General features: G+C 43.5%; 1 protein-coding gene across 6 annotated transcripts in view; it reads left to right on the top strand.

The window, feature by feature from the left end:
• TRRAP (transformation/transcription domain associated protein) overlaps positions 1-27,960 on the top strand; it is a 359,951-nt gene that overhangs the window by 184,412 nt on the left and 147,579 nt on the right. For all 6 annotated transcript variants that reach the window (XM_033914195.1, XM_033914194.1, XM_033914196.1 and 3 more), the window contains 6 exons: positions 1,905-2,051; positions 6,821-7,023; positions 16,839-16,960; positions 20,648-20,861; positions 22,199-22,378; positions 25,576-25,722. In XM_033914195.1, coding sequence (XP_033770086.1) covers positions 1,905-2,051; positions 6,821-7,023; positions 16,839-16,960; positions 20,648-20,861; positions 22,199-22,378; positions 25,576-25,722 — 1,013 coding nt within the window. The remainder of the gene's footprint in view (positions 1-1,904; positions 2,052-6,820; positions 7,024-16,838; positions 16,961-20,647; positions 20,862-22,198; positions 22,379-25,575; positions 25,723-27,960) is intronic.

Raw genomic sequence — 27,960 nt, 5'->3', positions numbered from 1 at the left:
TAGAAATTCGGTGTTATGTTATGAGGCACCCAAGGTGGTGGTGCTCTCCTTTCCGCACCCCCGCTCCCCTCTCCATCCGCATCCCCCCTCCTTCCCCACGCCACACTTGCGCTCTTCCTTCCCCCCCGTGCCTCTTTAAATCTTTGCCAGCATGGGCAGCTTCTCTGGCCTGCTGCTCATGCCGACGTTGGCTTTCCCTCTGATGTCACTTCCTGGCCCCGCAACCCAGGAAGTGATTTCAGAGAAGAGCCAGGCCGGCTTGAGCAGCAGGCCAGAGAAGTTGCTTGCACTGACAAAGATTTAAAGAAGTATGGCAGAGGGGAGAGAAGGGAGGGCGTGAGCATGGCTCGGGAGAGGGCGGAGAGATACCAGTGCCTGAGGAGGTCCACCCCCCACCCCCTCCTTTACTATGCCACTGGATGTAAATGTTGAAAGTAATGATCTTCCTAGGCTTTTACATTCTTTCCACATCACAAATATTCCTTTGGAGCACTGCAAGGGATTATTTCTTAAGTAAACAGCTTCAGTGGTCATTTGCAGGGGGTGTATGCTTGCAGTAGTTATATACCAAGCAAAAGGTAAAGGATGTGAGGGAGCGACACTCATTGCTGTTCTGAGCTTGAATATGTTTATTCTATTACATCCCTCCAGACCGGCACAGATGAATGGGTTTATGCACCTCTGCCAACAGCTGGAGACTGAGAATTGATGACTTCCATGATCACTATAGCTGGTCTGTGCAGTCCCCCTGGAGTCAGTCTCCAGCAGACAGAGGTGGTAAGTCTGTTCAGTCTTACTCTGTGCTTGGCCATACAAATAAAATAAGTGAAATAAATAGATATATTTATAATTAAGGATTCTTCCCCACTTCCCCTTCCTAAAAAAAAAAAATCAGCAGATGGAATTCCCACTCCCTCGTTCGTTGAGAGAGGAGCTTTTTTTCTTTTTTTAATGGGTCAGATATTGTGTATGTGTAACACATAATGTCTGTGCCAGACAGGATAATGGAAAACCTTCATGGAAATCATTTGCATGGAAACTTGTTGGAACATCGATCACTGTTCTACAATCAGCCAAAAAATCAGCCATCAGTGATTCGCACAGTCTTAGCGACCATGTTTAGTGCATCTAGCCCTTGTTCGGCTGGTTTAGCTGACCAAACCTCAAGTACTGAGAGGTGAGGTTTAGAGATTTTAAAAAAATTTGGTTTGGTTAAAGCTTTGTCTGTTTGGCTCTTCGAAGACTGACTCTAGGGATCAGTTTTAGTGCTCATGGAAGTCATCAGTTCTCTGTCTCCACCTGCTGGCAGAGGTGTGTTAACCCATTTGTCTGTGCCAGTCTGGAGGGACTAAAAGAAAGAAAATTAGCAGGTTAGATCTAATTTCACCTTCAGTGATATTCCACAGAGTTCAACTTTATTAGAATTGGACACTTTTTTAGATAATATTACATTGAAATCCTTCAAATAATAATCACAGCTGATCCTTGAAGCAAGCATTTGCCGAAACATAGCCCATGTCGGGTGTTTGAATAAAGATTGTTCTTCATGCACCCTCTTGAGGCCCACGTGCTTTTCATTGGCTGCAGTAGTAATGTACCAGAATCCCGTATAACCCGTGCAAACCACATAGCTAAAATGCTTAAAATATTTCCTCAAAAGGAACATCTTGAATTTAAAAGATAGATATTAAAAAAGCACATCTTGGAAACATTTCCTATTTAAATTAAAACCCTTCATGTGTTGAAATAGGACCATCTGTGCATGTTGTGCATGGCAGAAATATATTTTGCAAATGGTTGATTACGTCCATCCAAGTATACGTCTGTGCTAGAGAATGTGAGATTGATTTCCAAGTCTCTCGCTTCTGTGAACTGTTTGAACTTTTTCTTCCTTGCCTCTTCAGGTACTTTAATGATTCTGAAGTCTGCGTGCAGCAACAACCCCAGCTACATAGACAGATTGATTTCTGTCTTTATGCGTTCTCTGCAGAAGATGGTCAAAGAACATTTAAATCCGCAGGCAGCACCAGGAACAGCAGAAGCAAACACAGGTATTGATGCATTGCACTTTATGCTTTTGAGATCTATATATCATGATACCCTCATAAAATCATTTTTTATCTTCATAAGCACTCGATTATATATACTAAGCTTGCAGCCTTTAGAATTTTCTTCTTCCTATGCTTTATTCCCTTGACATTTCTGGCTAGGAAAGAGAGCCAGAGCCTTTAAGGATCCTTGCTATTCAGGTTCCTCTTCTCGCTTTTTGCAGCCCATTGGTTTTCAAGTGAAGGGGGCAGTTCTTTAAATGAGATAGTTTTGATGACATCGGAGTAGGTGGCCGCAAGTAACGCAAAGTAGAAAATAGCTTTCTTAATTTGATGTTGCTAAGGGTTGAAACAGAAAGTCTGTGTTGACATAAATTAAGCAGATTCCAGTTGGCAGTACCTGGCCTAAATGGTAGTTTTCTGGCGGGATACAAACCCAAGACCGGCTCATGATCTGCGCTGTTAGGAATGGTCGTGTCGGCAGATGGCGTTCGCTCTCACCTGGTGCAGTGCAACCTGCTTTGAAACCAGGCTCGTAAAGCAGTGAAAGAATAGGCCTGGTTTTATAGCATGTTTAATGGCCACAGTGGATATCGCATTGCTAACAGCAAGATGATCATTTGAAGGTACCCTCTCCATGCACTGATTGATTTAGGGGTTAAAAAAGAACCTTTGAAGAGAAGAACCTTCAGCTGTGCTCTAATATCCCTTCAAAATGAATTCATTTATTTTTTTATGTTCAATAATTGAGTTTTAAAAATAAAATATACATAACAAAAATCTTACAAAGAATATCATCTCAACTCAATTAATACATTGTAGATATATAAATTAAAAAAAAATCAACAATCAATTATCATCACAATACAGACACGATAAAGTACCTCCCAACACTCCCTCCTCCCTTCCCCCTCCACCCATCCCATTCCCAAATATTACTAATAAATAGTGTTTCACTTTCTGATTACAAATGTAATGAATTCACTACAAAACTGCGTGCTCTGACTGATAATTGCTTTATATAAGGTTCCCAGGTCATCCAAAATTTACTATGTTTTTTATAAGATGGGGAGGTCGCCCTAGCTTCCATAATCATAAGAGCATGAAATGCTGCCCTCCAATGCCAAAATGAGGCATTTATTTTTTTAAGTATTATATCTTGTGGTTTTTATTTATTTATTCAGTTTTCTATACCCTTCTCCCAGGGGAGCTCAGAACGGTTTTACATGAACTTATTCAGGTACTCAAGCATTTTTCCCTGTCTTTCCCGGCAGGCTCACAGTCTATTTAATGTAGCTGGAGCAATGGGAGAAGGATTAAGTGGCTTGCCCAGGGTCAGAAGGAGCAGCATGGGTTTGAACCCACAACCTCAGGATGCTGAGGCTGGAGCTTTTTTATTTATTGAAAATATTTCTTACAACGTTACAAAATACAAAGTAAAGATATGGAAAAACAAGAAAGGTAAATATACATCTCAAATTGAGAAATAAAGGAAGTCCATCTAGCCCACAAATTGAGGCTGTAGCTTTAACCACTGCACCACTCTAGAAATCAAAATATTGTAAAAGTGAGCCCCAAGTATAGGACAGTCAAGTCATTGTGACATCACTGATGAGGTTGTCTCTTAGGCATTGGTGGAATGAAGCATTATGACATCACATCTGGTGATCAGAGGCTGAAACCTTTCGCATTATTTATTTATTCGATTTTCTATACTGTTCTCCCAGGGGAGGTCAGAACAGTTTACTTGAATTTATTCAGGTACACAAGCATTTCTCCCTGTCTGTCCTTGTGGGCTCACAATCTATCTAATGTACTTGGGCCAGTGGGGGGATTAAGTGACTTGGCCAGGGTCACAAGGAGCAGCGTGGGTTTGAACCCACTACCTCAGTCTGTAGCTTTAACCAATGTGCCACACTCTGGTTTTTCCCTACTTTTGTCCGACCTCCTCCTATAGCACATACTATGGCTTCTGAAAAAATATGGGGATCGATATTCAAAGCAGTTTAAAAGGCCAAAAATGGCTCCTGGTTGTTTGAATCACTTGTCCAGTGCTAACCAGATATATTCTGCAGTACTTAACCAGACAATGCCGTTGAAAATTCCCGTTTACCAAGGATATCCCGCAGAAGAAAGAGCCACCAAACACTCAGACCAACAGGGTATTCTCTTACATAGAAGCTTCCCCCCTCACCCTCCACTTCCAAATATGTGCCCCAGAGAGTCATATATTGAGACTAGGTGCGATTCATAATAGCAGTCAACCGATAACGGCCACAAACCAACCCTAACTGTTCTCTCATTTGAAGAAGAGTGGGAGGTTCAGGACTCCTCCAATGTTGCGCCATCACCAAACGTGCTGCCACAAAAGCCCGCATCATCCACTTATCCTGAGATGCAGTAAGGTCTGCAGCCTGCAATCCCAATAGCGCTATTGCAGCCTCCCTAGGTAGCTGACAATGCACCTAGATACTAATATATTGAAACACCTGATCCCAATACCCTTGTAACAGGAGACACCCCTCACCACATGTGAAAATAACTGCCCACTCACCCACATATCATCATATTGAGGGTACCTTTTATGCACTGCCACAGGAGAAATATGCCACCTCACTAACATTTTAATGGCATTTTCGATAAACATAGGAGCATAAGCCACCCGATGAGCCCGTATCGACATTCTCTCCCATTCCTTTACAGAAAATGCTCTCCCCAAATCTTTCTCCCAAGCTGCCGTATAAGGAGTTTTGTTGCCTAAATTCCCTTGTAATAATTTGTATAGCCTAGATATTCAACCCCTGGGCACCTTCCCCCCAAAGAGCTCTCAAACTGCGAAATTGCAAACGTCCTAGCTGAAAGCACTCTACTATGCTGTATATAATCTTTTGCTTACAGATAGAGGGAAAGGTCATACGAACATAAGAATAGCCTCACTGGGTCAGACCAATGGTCCATCAAGCCCAGTAGCCCGTTCTCACAGTGGCCAATCCAGGTCACTAATACCTGGCCAAAACCCGAGGTGTAGCAATATTCCATGCTACCAATATAGGTCAAGCAGTGGCTTCCCCTGTGTCTTTCTCAATAACAGCCTATGGACTTTTCCTCCAGGAACTTGTCCAAACCTTTCTTAAAACCAGCTACACTATCTGCTCTTACCACACCCTCTGGCAACGCATTCCAGAGCTTAACTATTCTCTGAGTGAAAAAAAATTTCCTCCTATTGGTTTTAAAAATGTTTCCCTGTAACTTCACCGAGTGTCCCCTAGTCTTCGTAATTTTTGACGGAGTGAAAAAAATCGATCCACTCGTACCCGTTCTACTCCACTCAGGACTTTGTTGACTTCAATCCTATCTCCCCTCAGCCGTCTCTGTTCCAAGTTGAAGAACCCTCATACGAAAGGAGTTCCAGATAGTAAAGCATACTGAGTACAAGGGATATAAATTCCAAAAAGTAAACATAAAGAGGAAAAAACGAGAGGGAAAGGTAGGAAAGGGTTGTAGAATCAAATCCAAACACGGGCAACCTTATTATAAAAAATAGCATTGGCTTCCAGTGGAAGTGAGAATACTTTTCAAATTTGCTTGCTTATGTTATAAAACATTGTTAGGCCTTGCTCCTAACTATCTCCTAAATCATTTTTATTTATCAGAAATTAATCGCCATACACGTGGTACCCTCTTGTTTTCATTTCCATCTTTGAAAGGCTATATCTATAAAAGATTTCTTGATAAGACTTTATCTTTCCAAGCAGGGAAATGGAATAGAAGTTTAAGCGATTTGATTTTGAATTCCCTCTCATATCAAACTTTTAGAAGACCATTGAAAAAACCTATTTATTTGATCAATTTTGTTTAATTATATTATTCAATGGTGTTTTTATTATAACATGTTTTGATGTAACTTGTCTGTGTTTTCACAGCTTTTCTTGATGTAAACCGCTCTGAACAATAAGATATTGCGGTATAAAAAATAAAGCTATTATTATTTATTTATATTACTGTGACACTAGTACTGGCTGGAATCCATTCTCACCTACAAAACACTTCTATTAACCTTTAAAACCAAGCAATCCAACTCACCTGCATTTATCGATAAACTTCTTATTCCATAGGTTCCATTACTCAAAATCTACTTTCAGTCCCGTGTATACGGGAATTATTTCTTGACACAACCCGCAAAACTATTTTCTCAGTCACTGCTCCCACTCTATGGAACACCCTTCCGTCAGATCTTAGACTAAAACAAGGGTAGGCAATTCCGGTCCTTGAGAGCCGGAGTTCCCATAGTCTCTCGAGAGACTACGGGAACTCACAGCAGCCATTTCCTAATGGCGATCTGCACGGGGCAGGAGCGTAGGAAGATCGCTCCTGCCCCGAAAGCCCACTAGACCACCAGGTAAGGCTGGGAAGGTGGGAGGGAGGCGGGGGTGGGTCAGAGCCGGATATTTGCGGTTTTTCGCCATTCGCGGTCCGGCTCTGCCCCTATCCCCCGCGAACCGGAGGGAGAAGTGTATTCCTTTTGGTACCAGTAAATCAACATATTTTGTTACCCCCTCTATTTTTTATTTTTCTTAAATTTTTTTATTTCATTTTTAATAATATTTGAGAATTTTATGCTTTCGATAAACGGTATATGCTTTCGATAAACGGTATATCAAAGATTAAATAAACTGGGAAACTTACGGACCGTAGTGATCCACCTTTGTTCTCAGGTGTGACAGAGCTGGTTATTGCTGCTTTTACGCATCTGCTTGGTTTTTTTTTTTTAGCAGGTACAAGTGAACTGGTGATGCTCAGCTTGGATCTTGTGAAGACACGCCTGGCCGTGATGAACATGGACATGAGGAAAAGCTTCATTCAAGCTATATTGACGTCTCTCATTGAGAAGTCTCCAGATGCTAAGATTCTCCGAGCGGTAGTAAAAATTGTTGAAGAGTGGGTGAAAATCAATTCCCCGATGTCTGCCAATCAGGTAGTTTTAATGGATTGAACTGAGCTGATCAGGATTGAGTTCTGCATTATCATTTGTGAATTATTTACTCTTATTGCTTGCATTAGCCAAAAAATTCAGGCATTCATTGTTTCCTTTAATGTACCACTTTTGAGAGAGAAAAGAGAGTCATGCATTTTCTGAGGATATACTAAAAGCCTGTAGAGATAGCAGCGAAATGGTAGAATAATTCAGACTATCCATAATGTATAACGCTTGAAAGGTCTATTGATAAAAATTTGTATGGGGAAGAGAAGGGAAGACTTGAGAGGGAGGATTGAATGCAACAACTCATTGTTGGCCACAGTCGGCAAACAATAACTTCCTGGTGTAGGATTGTATGTGAGATTGTCAGCCTGCGGTGGCGGTGCTGTCGACTTGCACTTATTCAGCCAAACTTTTAAATATTTGTTCAATTGCAAACAGTTTTGACGTTGCTAGAATGGATAACTGATTCCTTGGATAATGGTATACAGTGTTCCCCCCGCGAATTCGCGGTTCGTGAATCGCGGACTCGATCATTCGCGGTCTGCTCCGACCGCCTCTCTCTGTAGTAAAGTCGGGCTACACCAATCAGGAGCTGCGTGTCAAAGCAGCTCTTGATTGGTGTAGCCTGACTTTACTACAGGAAGAGGCGGTCGGAGCAGACCGCAGGCGATTTTCTTCACCCGCCAGCGCTCCAGCTGCCGTCTCCTGCCTCTCCAGCTGCCCTCTCCTGCCTCCCCTGCCTTGTGACAGGTGAAAAACCGCATTCGCGTTTTTTTTTGAATTCGTGAGGGTTCCTAGAACGGAACCCCCGTGAATTTCGGGGGAGTACTGTATTTCCACAAGAAGAGGACAACATCATCATTACCCTAATCATTACCCCTTCCCCACCCCCCCTCCTGCCGTGCGTACTCCTTCCCTTCCCCGTACCTCTAGAACGTTTCCAGCACGAGCAGCAACCCCAACCTGCTGCTTGCGCCAACGTCTGCTCTTCCTCTGACATCACTTCCTAGATGTGGATCCAGGAAGTGATGTCTGAGGAAGAGCCAACGCTGGTGCGAGCAGCAGATTAGGGGTGGCTACTCACACCATGAACATTTAAAGGGGGTACGAGGGAAGGGAAGGGGTGCGAGTGCAGGAGTGGGGGTTTGGAAGGAGCAAGGGGTGGAGAGGAGGAAGACGGCACCCGTGGCGGACCGCTCCCCCCTTACGACGCCACTGTGAGGCACAGCTTAGATTAGTTTCTCATTAATGTATCTATAAGACAAACATTGGACCTATTTTAGGATTCAGGAAACGATTTGGATCTAGATTCACTAAACTTACCAGTCTGGGCCATTGTTGGGCGATTCGTGGACGAGGTCTTGCCGGGCAACCGATTCACTACAGAGTCCTCATGCAAATCTTATCGGACGCGCGCCCCCGCCGCGATCCCACGAATCGCTGCAGGGCGATCGCGACGCTTGCGTAGACCATCCTGGTTGGCTGTAGATGCGATCCGCACATGAGCTTGCTCTCCGCACAAGCGAGATCGAACACAGGGGGAGGGGTGGCTGCAGTTTACTTGAGTGGACATTTCAATTCAATGGAACAGAACAGCGACCGGTCCTCAGCAGTCGCTTCATTTTGGATCAGCAAACCCAGTTGGTGTTTCTTGTTCTGTTTAGTGAATCCATGACTTCCTACTTAACATGCCATCTCCCCTCATTTGCATGGGCAGATCGGATCGGGTGGGAGAATGATCGGGCACAAGGTTAGTGAATCGGGTCGGGGAACGATCGCAAACTGGTCGGGACACGATCGGCGCGTTTAGTGAATCTGGCCCTTAGTGCAGTGCAGTACATCTTATGGATGTTATTTTTTTTTAAACTTGGTGGATCAATTTTGTTTAATTATATTATTCAATAGTGTTTTTATTATAACATGTTTTGATGTAACTTGGCTGTGTTTTCACAGCTTTTCTTGTTGCAAACCGCTCTGAACTGAAAGATATTGCGGTATAAAAAATAAAGTTGTTATTATTTTTTAATATTACTGTGACACTAGTACTGGCTGGGATCTACTCTCACCTACAAAACACTTCTATTAACATTTAAAGCCAAGCAATCCAACTCAGCTGCATGTATCGATAAACTTCTTATTCCATAGGTTCCATTACTCAAAATCTACTTTCAGTCCCGTCTATACGGGAATTATTTCTTGACAGAACCCACAAAACTATTTTCTCATGGTATGTTAAAGCCTCAGCGGTATTGTAGCAGAAGATGTACTTAATACATTCAGCTGAGGATGGCCATGAAAATGGGATCCTGTGGTTTTATTATTTTTTCTCCTTTAGATGGCACAATTCAACCATATATTATAGTTCAAAAACATGCTTATTCTTTTACTGCTCATATTTCTAACATTCATAGTTGCGTGCAGACACTGTTGGAACGGAACTTACTTTTCAAGCACAGCTTAGAAACATACAAGTTTTTTGATGTGAAAAAAAAAAAAAAAAGCTGTGATTCAGAGAGAGGATTTGAGAAAATCTGATTAGTAAGATATTTATGCGCTGTGCTTCTGAAGCATTCTATTTTAGTCCACGGATCTCATTTTCCTTGAGTCTCGCTGGACCAGTCCACATGCCTGGGTTTATGCACAGACAAGTTTAGAGGGGCACTGATAGGCTGAGTCCGGCGGTGCAATCGTTGGATCCAGAAGGGAAGCAGCAGTGGGCTCGGGGCTGAATCCTGCCCAATTTTATTTGGGACAGGAAAGAAGCACGAAAAGTTTCGGGTTTATTAAAAATTTGTTATACCGCCAAATCAAACTTCTTGGCGGTTTACAATACATTACTCCCCCGATATTCGCGGGGGTTCCGTTCCAGGAACCCCCGCGAATGTTAAAAAACCGCGAATATGGTTTTTAGCGGGGGGGAGACGGGAGAGGGCAGCCGGAGCGCCGGCGAGTGAAGGAAATCACTCGCGGTATGCTCCAACCGCCTCTTCCTGTACTAAAGTCGGGCCTCACCAATCAGGAACTGTGTGTCAAAGCAGCTCCTGATTGGTGAGGCCCGACTTTAGTGCAGGAAGAGGCGGTCGGAGCATATCGCGAGTGATTTCCTTCACTCGCCGGCGCTCCGGCTGCCCTCTTCTGCCCGGTCATTCGCGGTCGGAAAATACCGCGAATGACCGGATCCGCAAATTCGCTGGGGAGCACTGTACATTAAAATGGTATAACATAAGAACTTTAGTTTTGCCCCAGAGTACAACACGCCAACAAGGCTATTTGCGTACATCTCATTAACAAGTATCTCTCTAGGCCCCTGAGGAAGGCTTGTGCCGAAACTGGGATCCTAGTTGGGACCACTACAAATAAGAGTTTCTTTTGTTGGACTAATAAACGTGTCTCATTCGATTGCTTTCAGACATTTCACTTGCCTCTTTTTTTGTGTGTATTTTGGTATTGATTTTATAGAGGCTGGTTTTGTGCTTTTCTCGATGTTCTTGCAGTCAGAGGCATAAAGAGCCTTTTTAATCATGCGACAAGGCTTGGCGAGCATTGAGATCTCTTAATGGCTCCTAGTGACCTCTGTTTTTTTTCTTCTTTGCCCTGGAGTACTTTAACTAGTTACAACAAAAAAGGCAGAAACAGTCACAAAAGGGTTCCCCGCCCTCCAGCCGACTCCATTTTTCTCAGTCGGGTTCATGGGTTCCTGAAGAAGGGTTCTTCCCCGAAACCAGCGCGGTTGAACCTGTTTTCCTGGTGCGCTTCAATTCTGTGCTTCAGTGATGTGGTTTTTCATCTTTCAGTTAAGTCTACTACTTTTTTGATTTTCATTTTGATTGATTTTTGTCGGGGTTTCGGCTGGCAGGGTTCATTTAGGGGTCACTCAGGTTTCACCTGTTACTCACCTGTTTTGATTCATTAGCTTAGATTGGTGGATATTTTCACTTTTATTTACAGCACACCCAGGGTGCTCAATGATGGTGTGCGGGTGGGGGTATATTACCTCTACCTAATTTGTGAAGTGTTGGAGCTTGACTCCTATCGCTGCTTGCTCACACTGAGAGCACCCTTTAATTTGGTATTATCCATGATAGTTTGCACGCGGTTTGCGTGGTGTGCACAGTCCTGGTCCTGAGCGCCCCCTTAGTGAACCCTTTTGTGACTATTTCTGCCTTTTTTGTTGTAACTAGCTTAGGTTTTTGGCAGTTTTTTCGGAGTGTATTTTGTGCTGGAGTACTTTAAAGCAGTAGTTTTCAAACCTTTCCGATGGGTAGATCTAACCAGTCAGGGTTTTCAGAATATCTGTGATAAGTATGAACAAGACAGATTTGCCTACCTTGGAGAGCCATTGTATGCAAACATTTATAAACAAATAAGAACCCCCAAAAATTCCACAGTGGAATGAAAAAGAAAGAAACAAAAAACTGTGGAAGAGATGCTCAAGATAAATTGTTTATTGAATCAATCAAATGGTGCAACATTGCATTCACAGAGCAAAATCCACATATGTGTGTGATGATACAGACCCGACACTGTCTGTGTTTCGACTAAGATGCCTTCTTCAGGGGTCCTAAAAAATGTAAACGTGTATATGAGAGATATATAGGTGAAAAATTAATGAAAAACAGTGGAAGATGAGATTGTGGTACTGAGATTTACATGACCAAAATGTGACATGGTTGAGAAATGTGAGTACATAATGAAAAGAAAACCAGTGGAATAAAAGAGTGAAGTAATGTTAGTGCTTGAAATGCTAAGGTGAAGTTAAGAGATGCCAAGGAAGCAAAATGGTGAAACACTGCATAGTAACATAGTAGATGACGGCAGATAAAGACCCAAATGGTCCATCCAGTCTGCCCAACCTGATTCAATTTAAATTTTTTTAAATTTTTTCTTCTTAGATATTTCTGGGCAAGAATCCAAAGCTCTACCCGGTACTGTGCTTGGGTTCCAACTGCCGAAATCTCCGTCAAAACCTGCTCCAGCCCATCTACACCCACCCAGTCAGTGAAGCCCTCCCCAGCCCATCCTCCACCAAACAGCCATATACAGACACATATCGTGCAAGTCTGCCCAGTACTGGCCTTAGTTCTTCACTATTTACTATTATTTTCTGATCCTAGATCATCTGTGTTCATCCCACGCTTCTTTGAACTCCGTCACCGTTTTACTCTCCACCTCTCTCGGGAGCGCATTCCAGGCATCCACCACCCTCTCCGTAAAGTAGAATTTCCTAACATTGCCTTTGAATCTACCACCCCTCAGCCTCAAATTATGTCCTCGGGTTTTACCATTTTCCTTTCTCTGGAAAAGATTTTGTTCTACGTTAATACCCTATCACCAAAATACCTCTCTCCCCACTTCGCTTTGAATTGCACCAATAAGAAATCCCGCAGAATTCAGCTGTTCGCCTTCCCCTCCATAAAATTATGTCAGCTCAAAAGATTCCTCGACAAAACCTTCGCATCCAGGCGGCTAAGCTGAATCCTTGGCTAGCCCAAATGATTCTCGAGGCCTCGACCTACCTCGACTTCAGAAAACTTCTCAAAACATACCTATTCCGCGAACAGGACCCTTAACCCTCACTCCCCTGCAATAATCCAACTCCCGCCCTCCCCCTCCACTCTCTTCCCCTCCCCCCTCCCCTCCTGTGTTCTTCTCTCCCTCCCTCTTTCCTGCCAATCCAACCTGTCGCTGCCTGTAACTCTGATAAATTTCTGCTAAAATGTTCCAACATTTCCTTCCTCGTTGCTTGTAACAAAATGTTGTAAATCCGTGTTCAGATCGGATCCTAATTAATTGATGTGAACCGCCTAGAACTCATTGGGTATGGCGGTATACAAGAACATAATAATAATAATAATTCAAGTATTTGAATGTCTGAATCATATCTCCCCTGTCTCTCCTTTCCTGCAAGGCCATGGGTGAAGAGTGCAATGTGAGAAACTGTTTAAAAAAAGAAAGATCGTGCAGTGAGTTGAACGCTACATACCAATAAGATGAAACAAATGTGGATAATGACTAAAAAGTGGAACCAATCTTAAAAATAATTAAGAACAGCATTAAAGTAACACTATAAAGAAGTAAATAAGGAGCAATAATAATGATAAATGAGCACATTAAAAATAACATGTGCAAGTGTCATCCTAAAACAGGAAGTACTGTGAAATTAAATCAGGAAATCATACAGGAGGACTTGCCAACATAAATAAAAGCGATATTTAAATTAAAACCAGAGTGATTACAACCCTCATCATTACACATTGGTTTAGACATGTACATATGTCTTAGAAACATGATGGCAGATAAAGGCCAAATGGCCCGTCCAGTCTGCCCATCCGCAGTGACCATTATCTCTTCCCTTCTCTAAGTGATCCCACGTGACTATCCCAGGCTTTCTTGAAATGAGACACAATCTCTGTGTCCACCACTTCTTCCAGGAGACTGTTCCATGCATCTATTGATGCCATTGAAATCTAGCCCCCTATTTGTCTCCTAAGAACATCAGAATAGCCTTACTGGGTCAGTAGCCTGTTCTCACAATGGCCAATCCAGGTCCCTTTGGCCAAAACCCAAAGAGTAGCAACATTCCAGCATCTCAAAGAATAGCAAGATTCCAGAACCCCATTGAGAGCAACATTCCAGAGCTGAGATTGTGATGTCATAATGCCTCAGTCCACAGTACCTCAGAACCAGCCTCATCAGTGATGTTACAATAGCTTAATTGTCCTATACTTGGCTCACGTAAGAACATAAGAATAGCTATACTGGGTCAGGCCAATGGTCCATCAAGCCCAGTAGCCCGTTCTCACAGTGGCCAATCCAGGTCCCTAGTACCTGGCCAAAACCCAAAAAGTAGCAACATTCCATGCTACCGATCCAGGGCAAGCAGAGGCTTCCCCCATGTCTTTCTCAATAACAGACTATGGACTTTTCCTCCAGGAACTTGTCCAAACCTTTCTTAAAACCAGCTACGCTATCCGCTCTTACCACAACCTCTGGCAATGTGTTCCAGAGCTTAACTATTCCCTGAGTGAAGAAAAAAAATTACCTCCTATTGGTTTTAAAAGTATTTCCCTGTAAGTTCATCGAGTGTCCGCTACTCTTTGTAATTTTTGACTGAGTGAAACATCGATCCACTTGTACCCGGTCTACTCCACTCAGGATTTTGTAGCCTTCAATCATTTCTCCCCTCAGCCTTCTCTTTTCCAAACTGAAGAGCCCTAACCATTTTAGTCTTTCCTCATACGAGGTCACTCTTCTTTGAACCTTTTCTAGTGCCGCTATATCTTTCTTTTATTATTCTTTAAGTTTTACTGTGAGCGAAAATGCTCTATACTATTTTTCCCCCACCTTCATTCTGTATAAGGAGCCTCTGTGTTTATCCCACGTTTTGACTTTCATCGCTCTTTTCGAAACCACTTCTTCCTGTAAAACGTTTCCCGGCATCGACTACCCTCTGAAAATGTATTTCTTGATACTGCTTTTAATTGTCCCTTCTTTCATGAGCTCTATTTCTGCTGGTTCACCATTTTTCTTAACGCCATTGCCCCTTTGGTTTTCTTTCTGATGATGTTCTTAAGTCTTTTAACATTAACAGCAGGTCAGTGATGATCCAGGTGTATTTGGAGGCTGTCCAGCAATTATACGCTGTGTTTGGGTTTTGGTTTTTTTGTGTGTAAATCTTGACCTTGCATGAGGCTATTTGTCAGCTGTGAAGAAGATAATAAAACTGGTTTATATACAATGGCTGTAGAACTTTGGCACATTGAAACAAAGGAAAAACTGCAGATCTTTATTAAAGAAGACACCATGTAGCATTCAAAAAATAAATTTTTTAAAAATGAATAAAAATATAAAAATATGGTTCTCAGGTGTGAGTCCACAGGACCCGACACTATCCGTGTTTCAGAAAACACTCCTTCCTCAGGGTTCCGAAATATGATGCAAATACACATAGTAACATAGTAGATGACAGCAGATAAAGACCCGAATGGTCCATCTAGCTGCCCTTCCTGATTCAATTTAAATTTTTTTCTTCTTAGCTATTTCTGGGCAAGAAACCAAAGCTCTACCCGGTACTGTGCTTGGGTTCCAACTGCCGAAATCTCCATCAAATCCCACTCCAGCCCATCTATACCCTCCCAGCCAATGAAGCCCTCTCCAGCCTATCCTCCCCCAAACAGCCATATACAGACACAGACCGTGCAAGTCTGCCCAGTACTGGCCTTAGTTCAATATTTAATATTATTTTCTGATTCTAAATCCTCTGTGTTCATCCCACGCTTCTTTGAACTCAGTCACTGTTTTCCGCTCCACCACCTTTCTCGAGAGCGCATTCCAGGCATCCACCACCCTCTCCGTAAAGTAGAATTTCCTAACATTGCCTTTGAATCTACCAAACCTCAAATTATGTCCTCTGGTTTTACCATTTTCCTTTCTCTGAAAAAGATTTTGTTCTACGTTAATACCCTTCAAGTATTTGAATGTCTGAATCATATCTCCCCTGTCCCTCCTTTCCTCTAGTGTATACATATTCAGGGCTTCCAGTCTCTCCTCATACATCTTCTGGCGCAAGCCTCCTATCATTTTCGTCGCCTTCCTCTGGACCGCTTCAAGTCTTCTTACGTCCTTCGCCAGATATGGTCTCCAAAACTGAACGCAGAGAACCTGATAAACCAAATAAAACCTGTGAGGCATGTGAATCCTCTAATCCAGCAGCAGCTGCAAAGTGCTTGTGGACCTTGGGCCAGATTCACCAACCCATTTCGGGCCAGATCCGGGCAGGTCCGACAAATTCTGCAAAGTAAATATGCAGATGAGGGCGATCGGAGGAACGCCCCCCATCTGCTGACATGGATCGTTTTTTTGCGATCCCCACATATGCACATACCATCTGTAGATGGTCTGTACATTCCGATCGGAACCGCGCTCTTTTTTTTTTTTTTTTTTTGGCTTACACTGGTTCAATCAGCTTGGGCAGCAGGCATCTAGCAGTGATGATTTAGGAAGGTGGGGACAACGTAGTGGACTTTATAAGATTACATGACACGAAGACTTTACAAGAGGGTGGAATCTTTTTTCTTTCTAGTATACAGGAAGGGACCACAGTTTTTAGCCCTGCGAGCCCGTGGTTTTAACCCGCTTTAAACCCGCGGGCTAAAACCACGGGCTTGTACTGCGGGGATGGGTGGGAGAGTCAGGGCAGGCAGGCGATCAGAGCATTTCTTGGCAGGCAGGAGATCCAGGGCAGTTCGGGCAGGCAGGAGAAGAGCATCGGTATGGAAGGCAGGAGAGATTCGGGGCAGCAGAGAGCAGGGCTTCGACTGGTCCCCAGCAGTCGCTTCTTCAGTTGATCGGCCAGCCCAGTCGGAGGTGAAATTTTGTGTGGTGAATCGCGTCCCTGCCTACTTTGCATGCGTTTCACCTCATTTGCATGCACGGATTTGAAGCGGATCGCAGGAGAGGCAAGTGAATCAGGCCGGAGGGAAATTTGCTCGTAAAGGGGTTGCAAACCGATCGGTACACAATCGGTTTGCTTTGTGAATCTAGCCCCTTGTCGGGTCCTGTGGACTCGCACCTGAAAATCATATTTTTATTTATTTTTGAATGCTACATTGTGTCTTCCTTAATAAAGATCAGTTTCACACCTTGTACATCGTATTTGCAGTTTTTCCTTTGTTTTGGTCTTTCGACTGTGAGCTGCAGTTTGTTTGAATATTGCCTTTTTGCTTTTGTTGAATTTTGGCACGTTACTATTTCCTCACAAATTAAGGTTAAAATGGGAGAGTTAATTATGTCCTCTTTTCTTCACCCAGACACCTACACTCCGGGAGAAGTCCATTTTGCTGGTGAAAATGATGACCTACATTGAAAAGCGTTTTCCAGAAGACCTTGAATTAAATGCCCAGTTCTTAGACCTAGTTAACTATGTCTATAGGTAATTATAGCAATTAATCACAAGTTGCAGTTTATTGGTTCATAATTTTATTTTAACATGCCTTGTGTTTAATAACCATATAATTCATCTTTTAGCTATAAGCAAATTCCAGATTGTGTAATAATATTAGAGGTAGTTGTTAATTGCAGCGAACTTGTATAGGACATTTGGGGGAATAAACACATGAGCTTTCCTGCTATCCTGCCACTGTATCGGGCGATGGTGCGCCTGCATCTGGAGTACTGCGTCCAGTACTGGTCGCCGTTCCTAAAGCAGGATATGGCGATGCTCGAGAGGGTCCAGAAAAGAGCAACAAGGATGATAAAGGGCATGGAAAACCTTTCATATGAGAAAGGCTAGAGAAGTTGGGGCTCTTTTCTGGTGCAAGCCTCCTATCATTTTCGGCGCCCTCCTCTGGACCGCTTCAAGTCTTCTTACGTCCTTCGCCAGATACGGTCTCCAAAACTGAACGCAGAGAACCTGATAAACCAAATAAAATCTGTGAGGTGTGTGAATCCTCTAATCCAGCAGCAGCTGCAAAGTGCTTGCGGACCTTGGGCCAGATTCACCAACCCATTTCGGGCCAGATCCGGGCAGGTCCGACAAATTCTGCAAAGTAAAAAGGAAAAATGAAAAAGTAAAATTATGCAAAGTAAAAAGGAAAAATGGAGACTTAGAGGGAACATGATAGAGACTTATAAGATCATGAAAGGCAAAGAGAAGGTGGAGAGAGACAGATTCTTCAGACTAACGGGGACAACAAAAACAAGAGAGGATTCAGAAAAATTGAAAGGAGACAGATTAACAAGAACTGCTGCAGAACGGGACCTAGGAGTAATCATTAGTGAATATATGAAGACTGCCCATCAAGCTTCATCCAAGGCTAGGCAAATGCTGGGATGCATCTGAAGAAGTGTTGTCAGCCGGAAGCCCGAAGTTGTAATGCCGTTGTACAGGTCCATGGTGAGACCTCATCTGGAATATTGTGTTCAATTTTGGAGGCCACATTATCAAAAGGATGTGCTGAGAGTGGAGTCGGTTCAGCGAATGGCCAACAGGATGGTCTCAGGACTCAAGGATCTCCCATATGAGGAACATCTAGGTAAGTTGCAGCTATACTCTCTCGAGGAACTCAGAGAGAGGGGAGATATGATAGAGACGTTCAAATATGTTATTAGCCATATTGAGGTAGAAGAAGATATCTTTTTCCTTACAGGACCTACGGCAACAAGAGGGCATCCGTTGAAACTCAGGGGTGGGAGATTTCATAGCAACACTAGGAAGTATTTCTTCACCGAAAGGGTGGATGATTGTTGGAATGATCTTCTTCTTCAGGTACTTGAGGCAAGCAACGTGCTCGATTTTAAGAAAAAATGGGATAAGCATGTGGGTTCACTTCGGGGAAGTGCTTGGGGGGAGGGTCCTTAGAGTGGGCAGAATTGTTGGGCCGGTGGCCCTTTTCTGCCATCATATTCTATGTTTCTATTCAGAACGAATGCTAGGAAGTTCTTCTTCACTCAGAGGGTGTTAGACACCTGGAATGCGCTTCCAGAAGAGGTGATAGGACAGAGTACGATATTGGGCTTCAAAAAGGGATTGGATGATTTCCTGAAGGAGAAGAGGATTGAAGGGTATAGATAGAGGGTTACTATACAGGATATTAAATGATTAGGGAATAAAAGGTTTAAGTAAAGGATCACTTATAGGTCTTGGAACTGGGGGGCTGCCGTGGGAGCAGACTGCTGGGCACGATGGACCCCTGGTCTGACCTGGCAGAGGCAATGCTTATGTTCTTATGTTAAGTGAAGGAAAGAGAATCGGTGCCATTTTATAGAGGTCAATAGGATTTACAGAAATGGGCATGGTTAACAAAAGAAATCTGTAATCTATATTCCCTCTAAGCGGAGCGTCTGAGCAAATTGCTTATACATTTTATGTGATTGTTAACTTGGTCGCTCACAAAAAAAGCCGACCTGACCAGAGTTTGAAACAAAATTAAACTCTAAAAAATTAATTAAGCTACACTAAGGGCTCCTTTCACGAAGGTGCGCTAGCGATTTTAGCACGCGCACCGGACTAGCTCGTGCTATAGCGCACGCTAGCCAAAAAACTACCGACTGCTCAAGAGGAGGCGGTAGCGGCTATTCCGCGCGTTAAGGCCCTAACGCGCCTTCGTAAAAGGAGCCCTAAATCAATTACCACATATGTGTTGGTTTTTTGTGCTGTATACGGAAATACGTTGTTAATACTGAGATCAAAAATTGTTGGTTTTTTTGAACTTGTTGCTCACATTAAAATAAAATAAAAAAATTGCATGCACCCAGCCACTCCTTAGAGCAGGGGTGTCCAACCTGCGACCTGAGAGCCGCATGCAGCCCCGTGAAGTACCGTATTTTCACTCATATACCGCGCACCCGTGTAAAACGCGCACACGGGTATAGCGCGTGGGAAACTCTAATTTATGTAAAGAAATTTTTATATACCGCGCACACCCGTATACCACGCATGCCGCCCCGACTCTCCTTTCGCCCGCCCCGACTCTCCTCTGGCCAGCCCGAATCTCCTTTCGCCCGCCCCGACTCTCCTCTGGCCGCCCCGACTCTCCTTTCGCCCGCCCCGACTCTCCTCTCCCCCTTGAAGTCCTGTCCCCACCCTGAAAGCCTGATGCCCCCCCCCCCCGACATACGATTCACCCCCCCGCAGGACCGCTCGCACCCCCACCCCAAAGGACCGCTCGCACCCCCAAAGCCTCCCCACCCCCCCTCCATCATATAGAAGCTGCCTACCGTTGTCCTGCTGCTTCCTCTGCCGGCGGTCCTGCCCCTTCTCTGAGCCCTGCGTCTACGCTGCTTCCTCTTCCGGCGGGACCGCCGGAAGAGGAAGCAGCGTAGACGCAGGGCTCAGAGAAGGGGCAGGACTGCCGGCAGAGGAAGCAGCAGGACAACGGTAGGCAGCTTCTGCATGATGGGGGGGGAAGGCTGTGGGGGTGCGAGCGGTCCTTCGGGGTGGGGGTGCGTGTGCGAGCGCAAGCGGTCCTTCGGGGTGGGGGTGCGAGCGGTCCTGCGGGGTGAATCGGATGTCGGGGGGGGGGGAACTATGTAAAAAAAAAAGGGGATAACACGCTCACGAATATAACGCGCATGGTTATACTCGGTTTGTAAAATCATGTATAACGCGCGCATTATATGCGTGAAAATACGGTATTTTGTGCGGCCCCGGTCGAGGGCAATGCAGTTTCCTCTGCTGCCTCTGCATGCTTACCATCTTGACAGCTCCCTCCTCTGTCTTGCTGCTGCATTTGCACGGCCCCAGAAAAAAATTTTGAAAAGGTTGGACACCCCTGCCTTAGAGGGAGCGTTGTCTGTATTGTTTAATGAACTCAAGGAGCACACATACATATTATTTTGGGGGAAGCAATGCAAATGTATTTAAACATTACAGAACAACTTTATCTTAGCATTGGGCTTTCCATATCTGTCCAGTTGAATTTTCAGGATATCAACAGTGAATATACATGAGAGAAATTTGCATATATATGACTTCCAATGTATGCAAATTTACTTCATGCATATTCAGCCCGATTAGTTCAGGGGTCACCAAGACAGTTTTGGAAGCTTTTCATCAGCGGGTTAGAATGTCAAAAATTTGCATTAAGAGTAGTAATTTATCTCTGAGTTTTCACCACAGGGACGAAAACCTGTCTGGCAGTGAGCTTACTGCTAAACTTGAACCTGCATTCTTATCTGGATTACGCTGTGCTCAACCTCTCATCCGGGCCCGATTTTTCGAGGTGTTTGACAATTCTATGAAACGCCGGGTCTATGAGCGCCTGCTGTATATTACCTGTTCTCAGAATTGGGAAGCAATGGGGAACCACTTCTGGATCAAGCAATGCATTGAGGTGGGTCAAGTGACATGATAGAAAGTTCTGATCACGTAGAGTTCTTTTTTTCTTTTAAGGCAGTGTTTGCCAGCCAGGGTGCTTGAAAATGTCACTATTGCTTGATATTCAGGATTGGGGCTATGCTTATAGTAAGACCAATATACCGCATTGGCAAAATGGTTCTTAGTCAGTGGCGCACAAGACACCAGCGCGCCGACAATCCAGCGCTGACAATTCAGCGCAAGAAAAAAGCACGCCGCTGAAAGCCGCCAAAAAACTTATTTTTAAAGAGTTCCGACAGGGGGGGCGTGGGGGGGAACCCCCCCCCCACACTTTAATGCATAGTGTTCGCGCTGCCGTTGGAGGGGGGTGTGGGGGATTCAACCCTACACATTGTAGAGAAAATGGAACTTTTTCTGATTTTTTTTCAGTCAAAGTTCTGTTTTCTCTACAATGTGGGGGGTTGCACCCCCCACACCCTCCCCCCCCAACGACAGCGCGAACACTATGCGTTAAAGTGGGGGGGTTCCCCCACACACACCCCAGTTGGAACTCTTTAAAAATAAGTTTTTCAGCGGCACGCTTCTTTCTTGCGCTGAATTGTCGCCGCGCTGGTGTCTGTCATGCGATTATCCCGTCACTGGCAAAACATCTATACGGTTTACATTTAATTCTAATAAAAACAAAAAAATTAAAATGGAATAAATAGAACTACAAAATTAATAGTAAAGTAAGTGAAATAAGCGAGTAAAAGCTGATTATGTGCTCTTAAATTGAGATTGATCATTGCAAAGCTCTGCATTTATAGAGCGTTAATCAAATGCATCTGTAAACAAAAAATTTTTAATAATGTTTTAAAATGCTCACGATTGGATTCTAGTTGGATATGATTTGGAAGAGCATTCCAAAGTTGTGGACCATTAACTGAGAAAATATGATCTCTGCCGGGTTGCTTTTGGGGGGGGGGGGCAGCGATTCACAGTTTGTGTCGGGGATCACTTGCTGCAGCCACTCAGCTGGTTCCCAGACATGGCCCTGCACTGAATATCAGGACATTTATTTTATTTTATTATAAATTTATATACCGTCCATATAAAACATACATAACATAAAATCAACATTACAAAAAGCTGAGTCTTCATTCAAAAAAATGCTGACCACGTCTGGCTGAACATCGGGAGTGGGGGAAAGATATCTTTTTATGTCAGTTCCCATTGTTTTTAGCAAGCATTCTTGAATAAGTTTGATAAAGATCCTTGCAGTGCGAAAATAAGGCATATGCTGAACTGAAATTGACACCACATTTCCTGCTACCCTAAACCCTGTGGCCTTATTTGCCAACCCAATCTTTGCAGCTTCTCCTGGCGGTTTGCGAGAAGACCACGACTATTGGCACAAGCTGTCAGGGTGCTATGCTCCCCTCCATCACCAATGTCATCAACCTAGCTGACAGTCACGATCGAGCAGCATTCGCCATGGTAACTCATGTCAAACAAGAGCCCAGGGAGCGAGAAAACAGCGAGTCCAAGGAAGAGGTAATGTTTATCGTCTGGCATATTGCTGATCTAATAAGAATGCCAGACCAATAGAGTTAAATATTTGTTCCATGGTATTGCCTGGCAACAGTGACGTAGTAAGATGGGGTGTGGACCACCCTGGGTGCTGTTTTGGTGGGGGTGCTGGTACCTCTCCCGCCCCTCCCCACCCCCTTGTACCTTTTTAAATCTTCGCCAGCACGAGGAACTTCTCAGATCTGCTGCTTATGCCAGCCTGGCTCCCCTCGGAAATCACTTCCAGGTTGCAGGGCCAGGAAGTTACATCAGAGGGAAAGCCAACGCTGGTGCGAGCAGCAGACCAGAGAAACTGCTCATGCTGGTGAAGATTTAAAGAGGAATGGGTGGAAGGTGTGAGTTTAGCCAGGGGAGAGTGTGTGTGTGTGGGAGGGGTGGGGGGGCGCCACTCTCCCAGGCAACTCCTACCCTTGCTATGCCACTGCCTGGCGATTCTGTGTTAGGAGTCTTAATTTTTCTTCAAATTTCCTTTGCCCAACAGTCTTGTTTGCAGCAATCTATGAGCTGAAACTTTTTGTTTTAGTCATACAGATTATGTCGCTCTTCAGCCACGGAACTATAGAACCAGATGTGCACTTTATTTATAAGGGCAGAGGGATCTATTACCATTTTCTTTCTTCAAGGGGACAGAGTTACATAGAAAATTTAGTACTTCTATTTATATGGCATTCATGTTCCAAGAAAACATAAGAACAGAATGCAGTAGATGTATCTAGTACTGACTGAAAGTCAAACCTAACTTGTGGTGGCATATTTGATCAAAAACAAAATGGCTGCCATCATTCTGAAGTTAGGCTGCCATGGCTTAATCCATTGCTGGATAGTTCAGTCTGGGGGGGAGGGAGATTATTGTATAAGCTGATATTGGAAATTTGTAAATCAATTAGATTATTTTATGTCAAATATAATGATATAGTTGAGCAATAAAAGTCTTTAAAATGCAATCAGAACTAGATATCTTATCCTTATTATGGACCAATAAATATGATATTCAGATTTCCTTTTGTGAACGGTAGAAACCACTATTGCTAAACTAAATTTGAAAGATCAGTTAATGATTATTTGATTTGTTTTGCAGTACAGGAAGAAATTTTCAATTTAAATAGGGAAAACGTTCAGTTAGCAAAAGAGTTGAGGTTAAAGAATATTGTGGCACATCCTTCAAATAGGCTTTGGTTTAGCCTTAAGAACAAATTTTCACCTCTTGGGAACTTCTGGCAGTAAGATCTTCTATGCTGAGATCAGACGTAATGGGCTCATAAAAGTGCCACCTGCAGGGAGATCAGCAAATGCGGGAAAATAATGTTTTCCTTCTGCATGAATTTTTAAAGAACTGTTTATTACCTTCTGCTTGCCTGTCTGAACCAGTGTTTTTATCAAGAAATGAGATGTGGTTTGTTGCTTTTTCTTTTACTTTGCACTTTTTTCAGATTTGAAAGAGTTTTTTTGGCTTGTTCTCCACTTAGAACACTTTCTCTTGTTTTGTTTTCTGACCCCCCCCCCCATTTCTTCAAGTTTGTAGTTCATTTGAGATCAGAGCTGGAATCTGGTGCCATGAGCCTGCATTTGTACCAACCCAGAATTCTGTATTCCTTCTCAACTATGCACCAGGGTTATTTCTGGAACCCTGCAATCTTGAAGAAACAAAAAAACATATGGAGAAATGATGTTCCTGAGATGGAATTTATTAATATCAAAATAATATTAAAACTTGGCAAACCACATAAAAACCTCTAGGACTCAGTCCGCTGAAAAGCTTTGGACCCTGGACACAACACAGTCCATATTTCGACAGAATGTCTTCTTCAGGGGTCCCTTTGAAGTCCTATGATAAAGATACGTGGATAAAAATGCCAGTCAGAAATAAACTGATCCGTAAAAGCTGTGCGCAGGACAGGGGCTCAAAAAACTTTTACGGATCAGTTTATTTCCAACTGCAAATTTTGAAAAACCGTGAATGTGGTTTTTTGCCTGTCAAAAAGCAGAGGAGGTAGGAGAGAGCAGCTGGAGCGCCGGCAGGTGAAGAAAATCACTCATGGTCTGCTCCGACTGTATCTTGCTGTAGTAAATTCGGGCTACACCTATCAGGAGCTGCTTTGACACACAGCTCCTGATTGGTATAGCCTGACTTTACTACAGCAAGAGACAGTCGGAGCAGACCGCGAATGAGTGAGTCCGTGATTCGTGAACCGTGAATTCGCAGGGGAACACTATATACTAACTGTATTTGTGAAAACTTATCAATAAGAACTTGATTTAACATTCGGGGAAATTGTTAGGGAAAAAAAAGCATGGTACATAGTTGGGCCAAGGATTCAATTTAGAAGGAACACAGCAAAAACTACTGCAAAAAGCACTTGGAGGCTTTTGCCTTTAATTCCAAGGTGATGCTACCACCACTTTTTGGTCCCATGAATTTCTGTATAATAATTTTTTTTCTTTCCAGAAGGGCAAAAGAGAAACCAATTTGCATAATTTTGAAATAGTTTGCATATTCTTTATGGTGGTGAAGGAAGTGGGGGAGCGTACACTCTTATTTTGCTTTTACCCAGTTCTTATTTTGCTTTTACCCAATCATGCTTTAAATACTGATTTGTTTTGCAATCCATTGTAACTGGGGTAACCTTGAATATGCCAGAGTTGCACATTTGTACAAAACTCATGCTACTTATAGAATATATTTATTTAGTTCCAGATAGCTCATGAGCTCAGTACGGCTGACCACTTCTGATTGTTTGCAGGTTAATTTGAACCCCATCTTGCACAGATTATGGTTTACAAATTTGTAAATGCAGATGGAATTACCCAAAATGTAATTGGAATATAGAAACACAGTCTGTGATGGCAAGTAAAGTCCCGAAGACACAGCTAGTCATCCAGTTTCATCCCTAGTATCGTTTATCGTTTATTAAATTTGATGTGCCACCTTAGTTGCAGTGCAATTCAAGGCAGTTTACAATAAAATTAAATAATAAAATAGAAATTGGACGCCATTAAAAATAGGATAGAACTCCACATTCAGTAAGATCCTAGTTGATCTTTGGTGCTCCTTTATTTAAGTGGTTAGTGCTTCAATATTGGATGGAGAAGTATTTTGCTTGCTGTGACCAATAATCCATGAACGATAATCCATGAACAATAATCCATGACATTTTGTCCAGGATGTCGAGATTGATATTGAATTGGCCCCAGGAGATCAGACCAGTACGCCGAAGACCAAAGATCTGTCGGAAAAGGATATTGGTAACCAATTGCACATGCTGACCAACCGCCATGATAAGTTTTTGGACTCCCTTCGAGAAATTAAGGTCAGTGAATGCTTTCTGGTCTCTGCGGGCAGCCCACAGCTTACTCTCTCTCCTCTGTCAACCACCCCTCATTCTCAAAGTATCTGGGTGGAAGGCAGGTGCTTGGTTTACTGTGTTTTTCGTCACTTAATATCGCAAATTGCACGTCTATGTAAAATAAACTGATACAATGATATTAATTTGTAAGAGGCACTAATTGCAAAATTAGAGCATTTGTCTTTAAGGGCTTTTCTTCTTAGGTTCTTGCAGACGTTATTAGTGCACAAAACTTGCCAAAAACCTAAAAAGAAAAAGCCTTAAAAACAAATGCTCTAATTTTGCAATTGGTGCTTCTTAGTAAAAATGCACCCATGCATATAGCACATAGGGTGTGCAATTGTTTTGTAAAAACTCATATAAGATGCATGTTTGAAAATATGGTACTCCTTTTTATATTTTGTTCCCCAAGTCCTAATTAGCTAAAAAATAAAACAAAACTGTATAGCATAGAGCATCATAATGGTCATTAACAGGATTTTCATTCATTTTCTGGTGTTGCTTTCTTTAAACTGCCAGCCTGCCCTAAACATCTTCCCATTCTAGTGCAACAGGAATTTGAGTCTTGACCAAACTGTATTTTACCCTCCTTTACGGCAAAGTCTCTAGAGAGCTTAATTTACATATTTTTCTGCTCCTCTTCCTTTCACTCTGGGCTGTTCTAGATTTCCTGTCTTACTCTCTACGGTGAAGCTATAGGAACTTCTCTGTTCCGCTTGTGTTTATTTTCTTTCTTTTTGTGCCATTTCTCCCATAAGCAAAGCTTTTTGGTGCTGCAGAGGCTCTCTGTTTTGCAGGAAGATATCAGGCATTCAGGTTAGAGGTCTGCAGCCTGTAGGCACAAGCTTTGCATGATCCCTGAGTAGCCAGTGTGCATTAACAGTCCAGAGGCTTGGGGACCATTCCCTTGGGAACAGGCTTGCTCCAGGTTTCGTCCACATTGGGCTCGCGTGCAGTCTGTGCAGTTTGCGTGGTAGTTTTGTACCAGGATCGTGGCTGACTGCAGCCCTCCCCCCACAATGTCATGCGGGCTCCGGTGAGGGGGGTCTGAAGGTCCTGTCCCACAGGGAAGACTGGATTGCAGTCCGAAGACACATGCCGGTGTCTTTTAGTCAGGCTTGTCTGAGGCAGAAATCTTCTCATACCTCTTATTAGAGGTTCAGTGTGAGCAGCTCCCAGCTGGGGTGGGAGGGGGTGGGAGGGGCATCCTCAAAAGTTAATTCTGGAAGTTTCTGAGGCTAGGGACAGGGTCCCCCACCTCCAAGAACCCCTTTCCCTGGATTTTTTAAGCATCCACGTTCCGTTTTAATCACTAAAATCGCTATTGCAGCAGCTATCTTGATTTTCCCGATGTGATTTTAAAAGTTTCCATCTGCTTCAAAACCCCTCATTTTTTGATTTAAAAGGGCATTGATAGACTCCTAGATAGAGAGTCTTTGGATTCATGCCAGGTTTGTGGCAGATGTCTGTCTTGAGCAAGGTAATTGACCCACATGCGGTGCAACACGTGAGGAGGGAACAGGAACCTCAGGCTTCACCCCTCTTTATATCTCTGGGGAGATTGGAGCCCATATAGAATGTTTCCTGGGCCAGATATTTCAGTTGGATCCAGAAAATGGAGAATTTGTGTCCTTGGTGAAACTCAGTCATGTGCCGGTAGACAAAGTCCAGAGAACATCATGGGAGATTCTGCCAGGTCCCTCCAGTCAACCTGGGCAGTGCTTTGCTCCCGAATTCATACTTATGATGTATAAAGCGTTTTTTAAGCTACAGAAGCTGGCCTAGCCTCTCAAGGGTCTCAGCGAGAGTGACGGTTAGGCTTCTCCCTGTGAAGGGCATGGGACCCCTAGTCAAAGCCATGCTCAAGTATCAAGGACCCAGGCAGCACATGATTCAAACTAAGATAGTTCAGGGTTCACTGTGCGTGGAGATTCAGCATCTCAGCTTGGTGGGCTAGACCAGTGGGTCCCAACCCTCTCCTGGAGGGACCACCAGGCCAGTCGGGTTTTCAGGTTAGCCCTAATGAATATGCATGAGAGAGATCTGCATATAATGGAGGTGCCAGGCATGCAAATCTGCCCCATGCATATTCATTAGGGCTATCCTGAAAACCCGACTGGCTTGGTGGTCCTCCAGGACAGGGTTGGGAACCACTGGGCTAGACCACGATCAGGTGGAGGACATAACGGTATGCAGGCTGTT

This window comes from Geotrypetes seraphini, chromosome 11, assembly GCF_902459505.1.
Source record: "Geotrypetes seraphini chromosome 11, aGeoSer1.1, whole genome shotgun sequence".
Classification (NCBI taxonomy): Eukaryota; Metazoa; Chordata; class Amphibia; order Gymnophiona; family Dermophiidae; genus Geotrypetes; species Geotrypetes seraphini.
The sequence above is the reverse complement of the archived record's forward strand: the minus strand, read 5'-3'. Positions and strand labels throughout refer to the sequence as shown.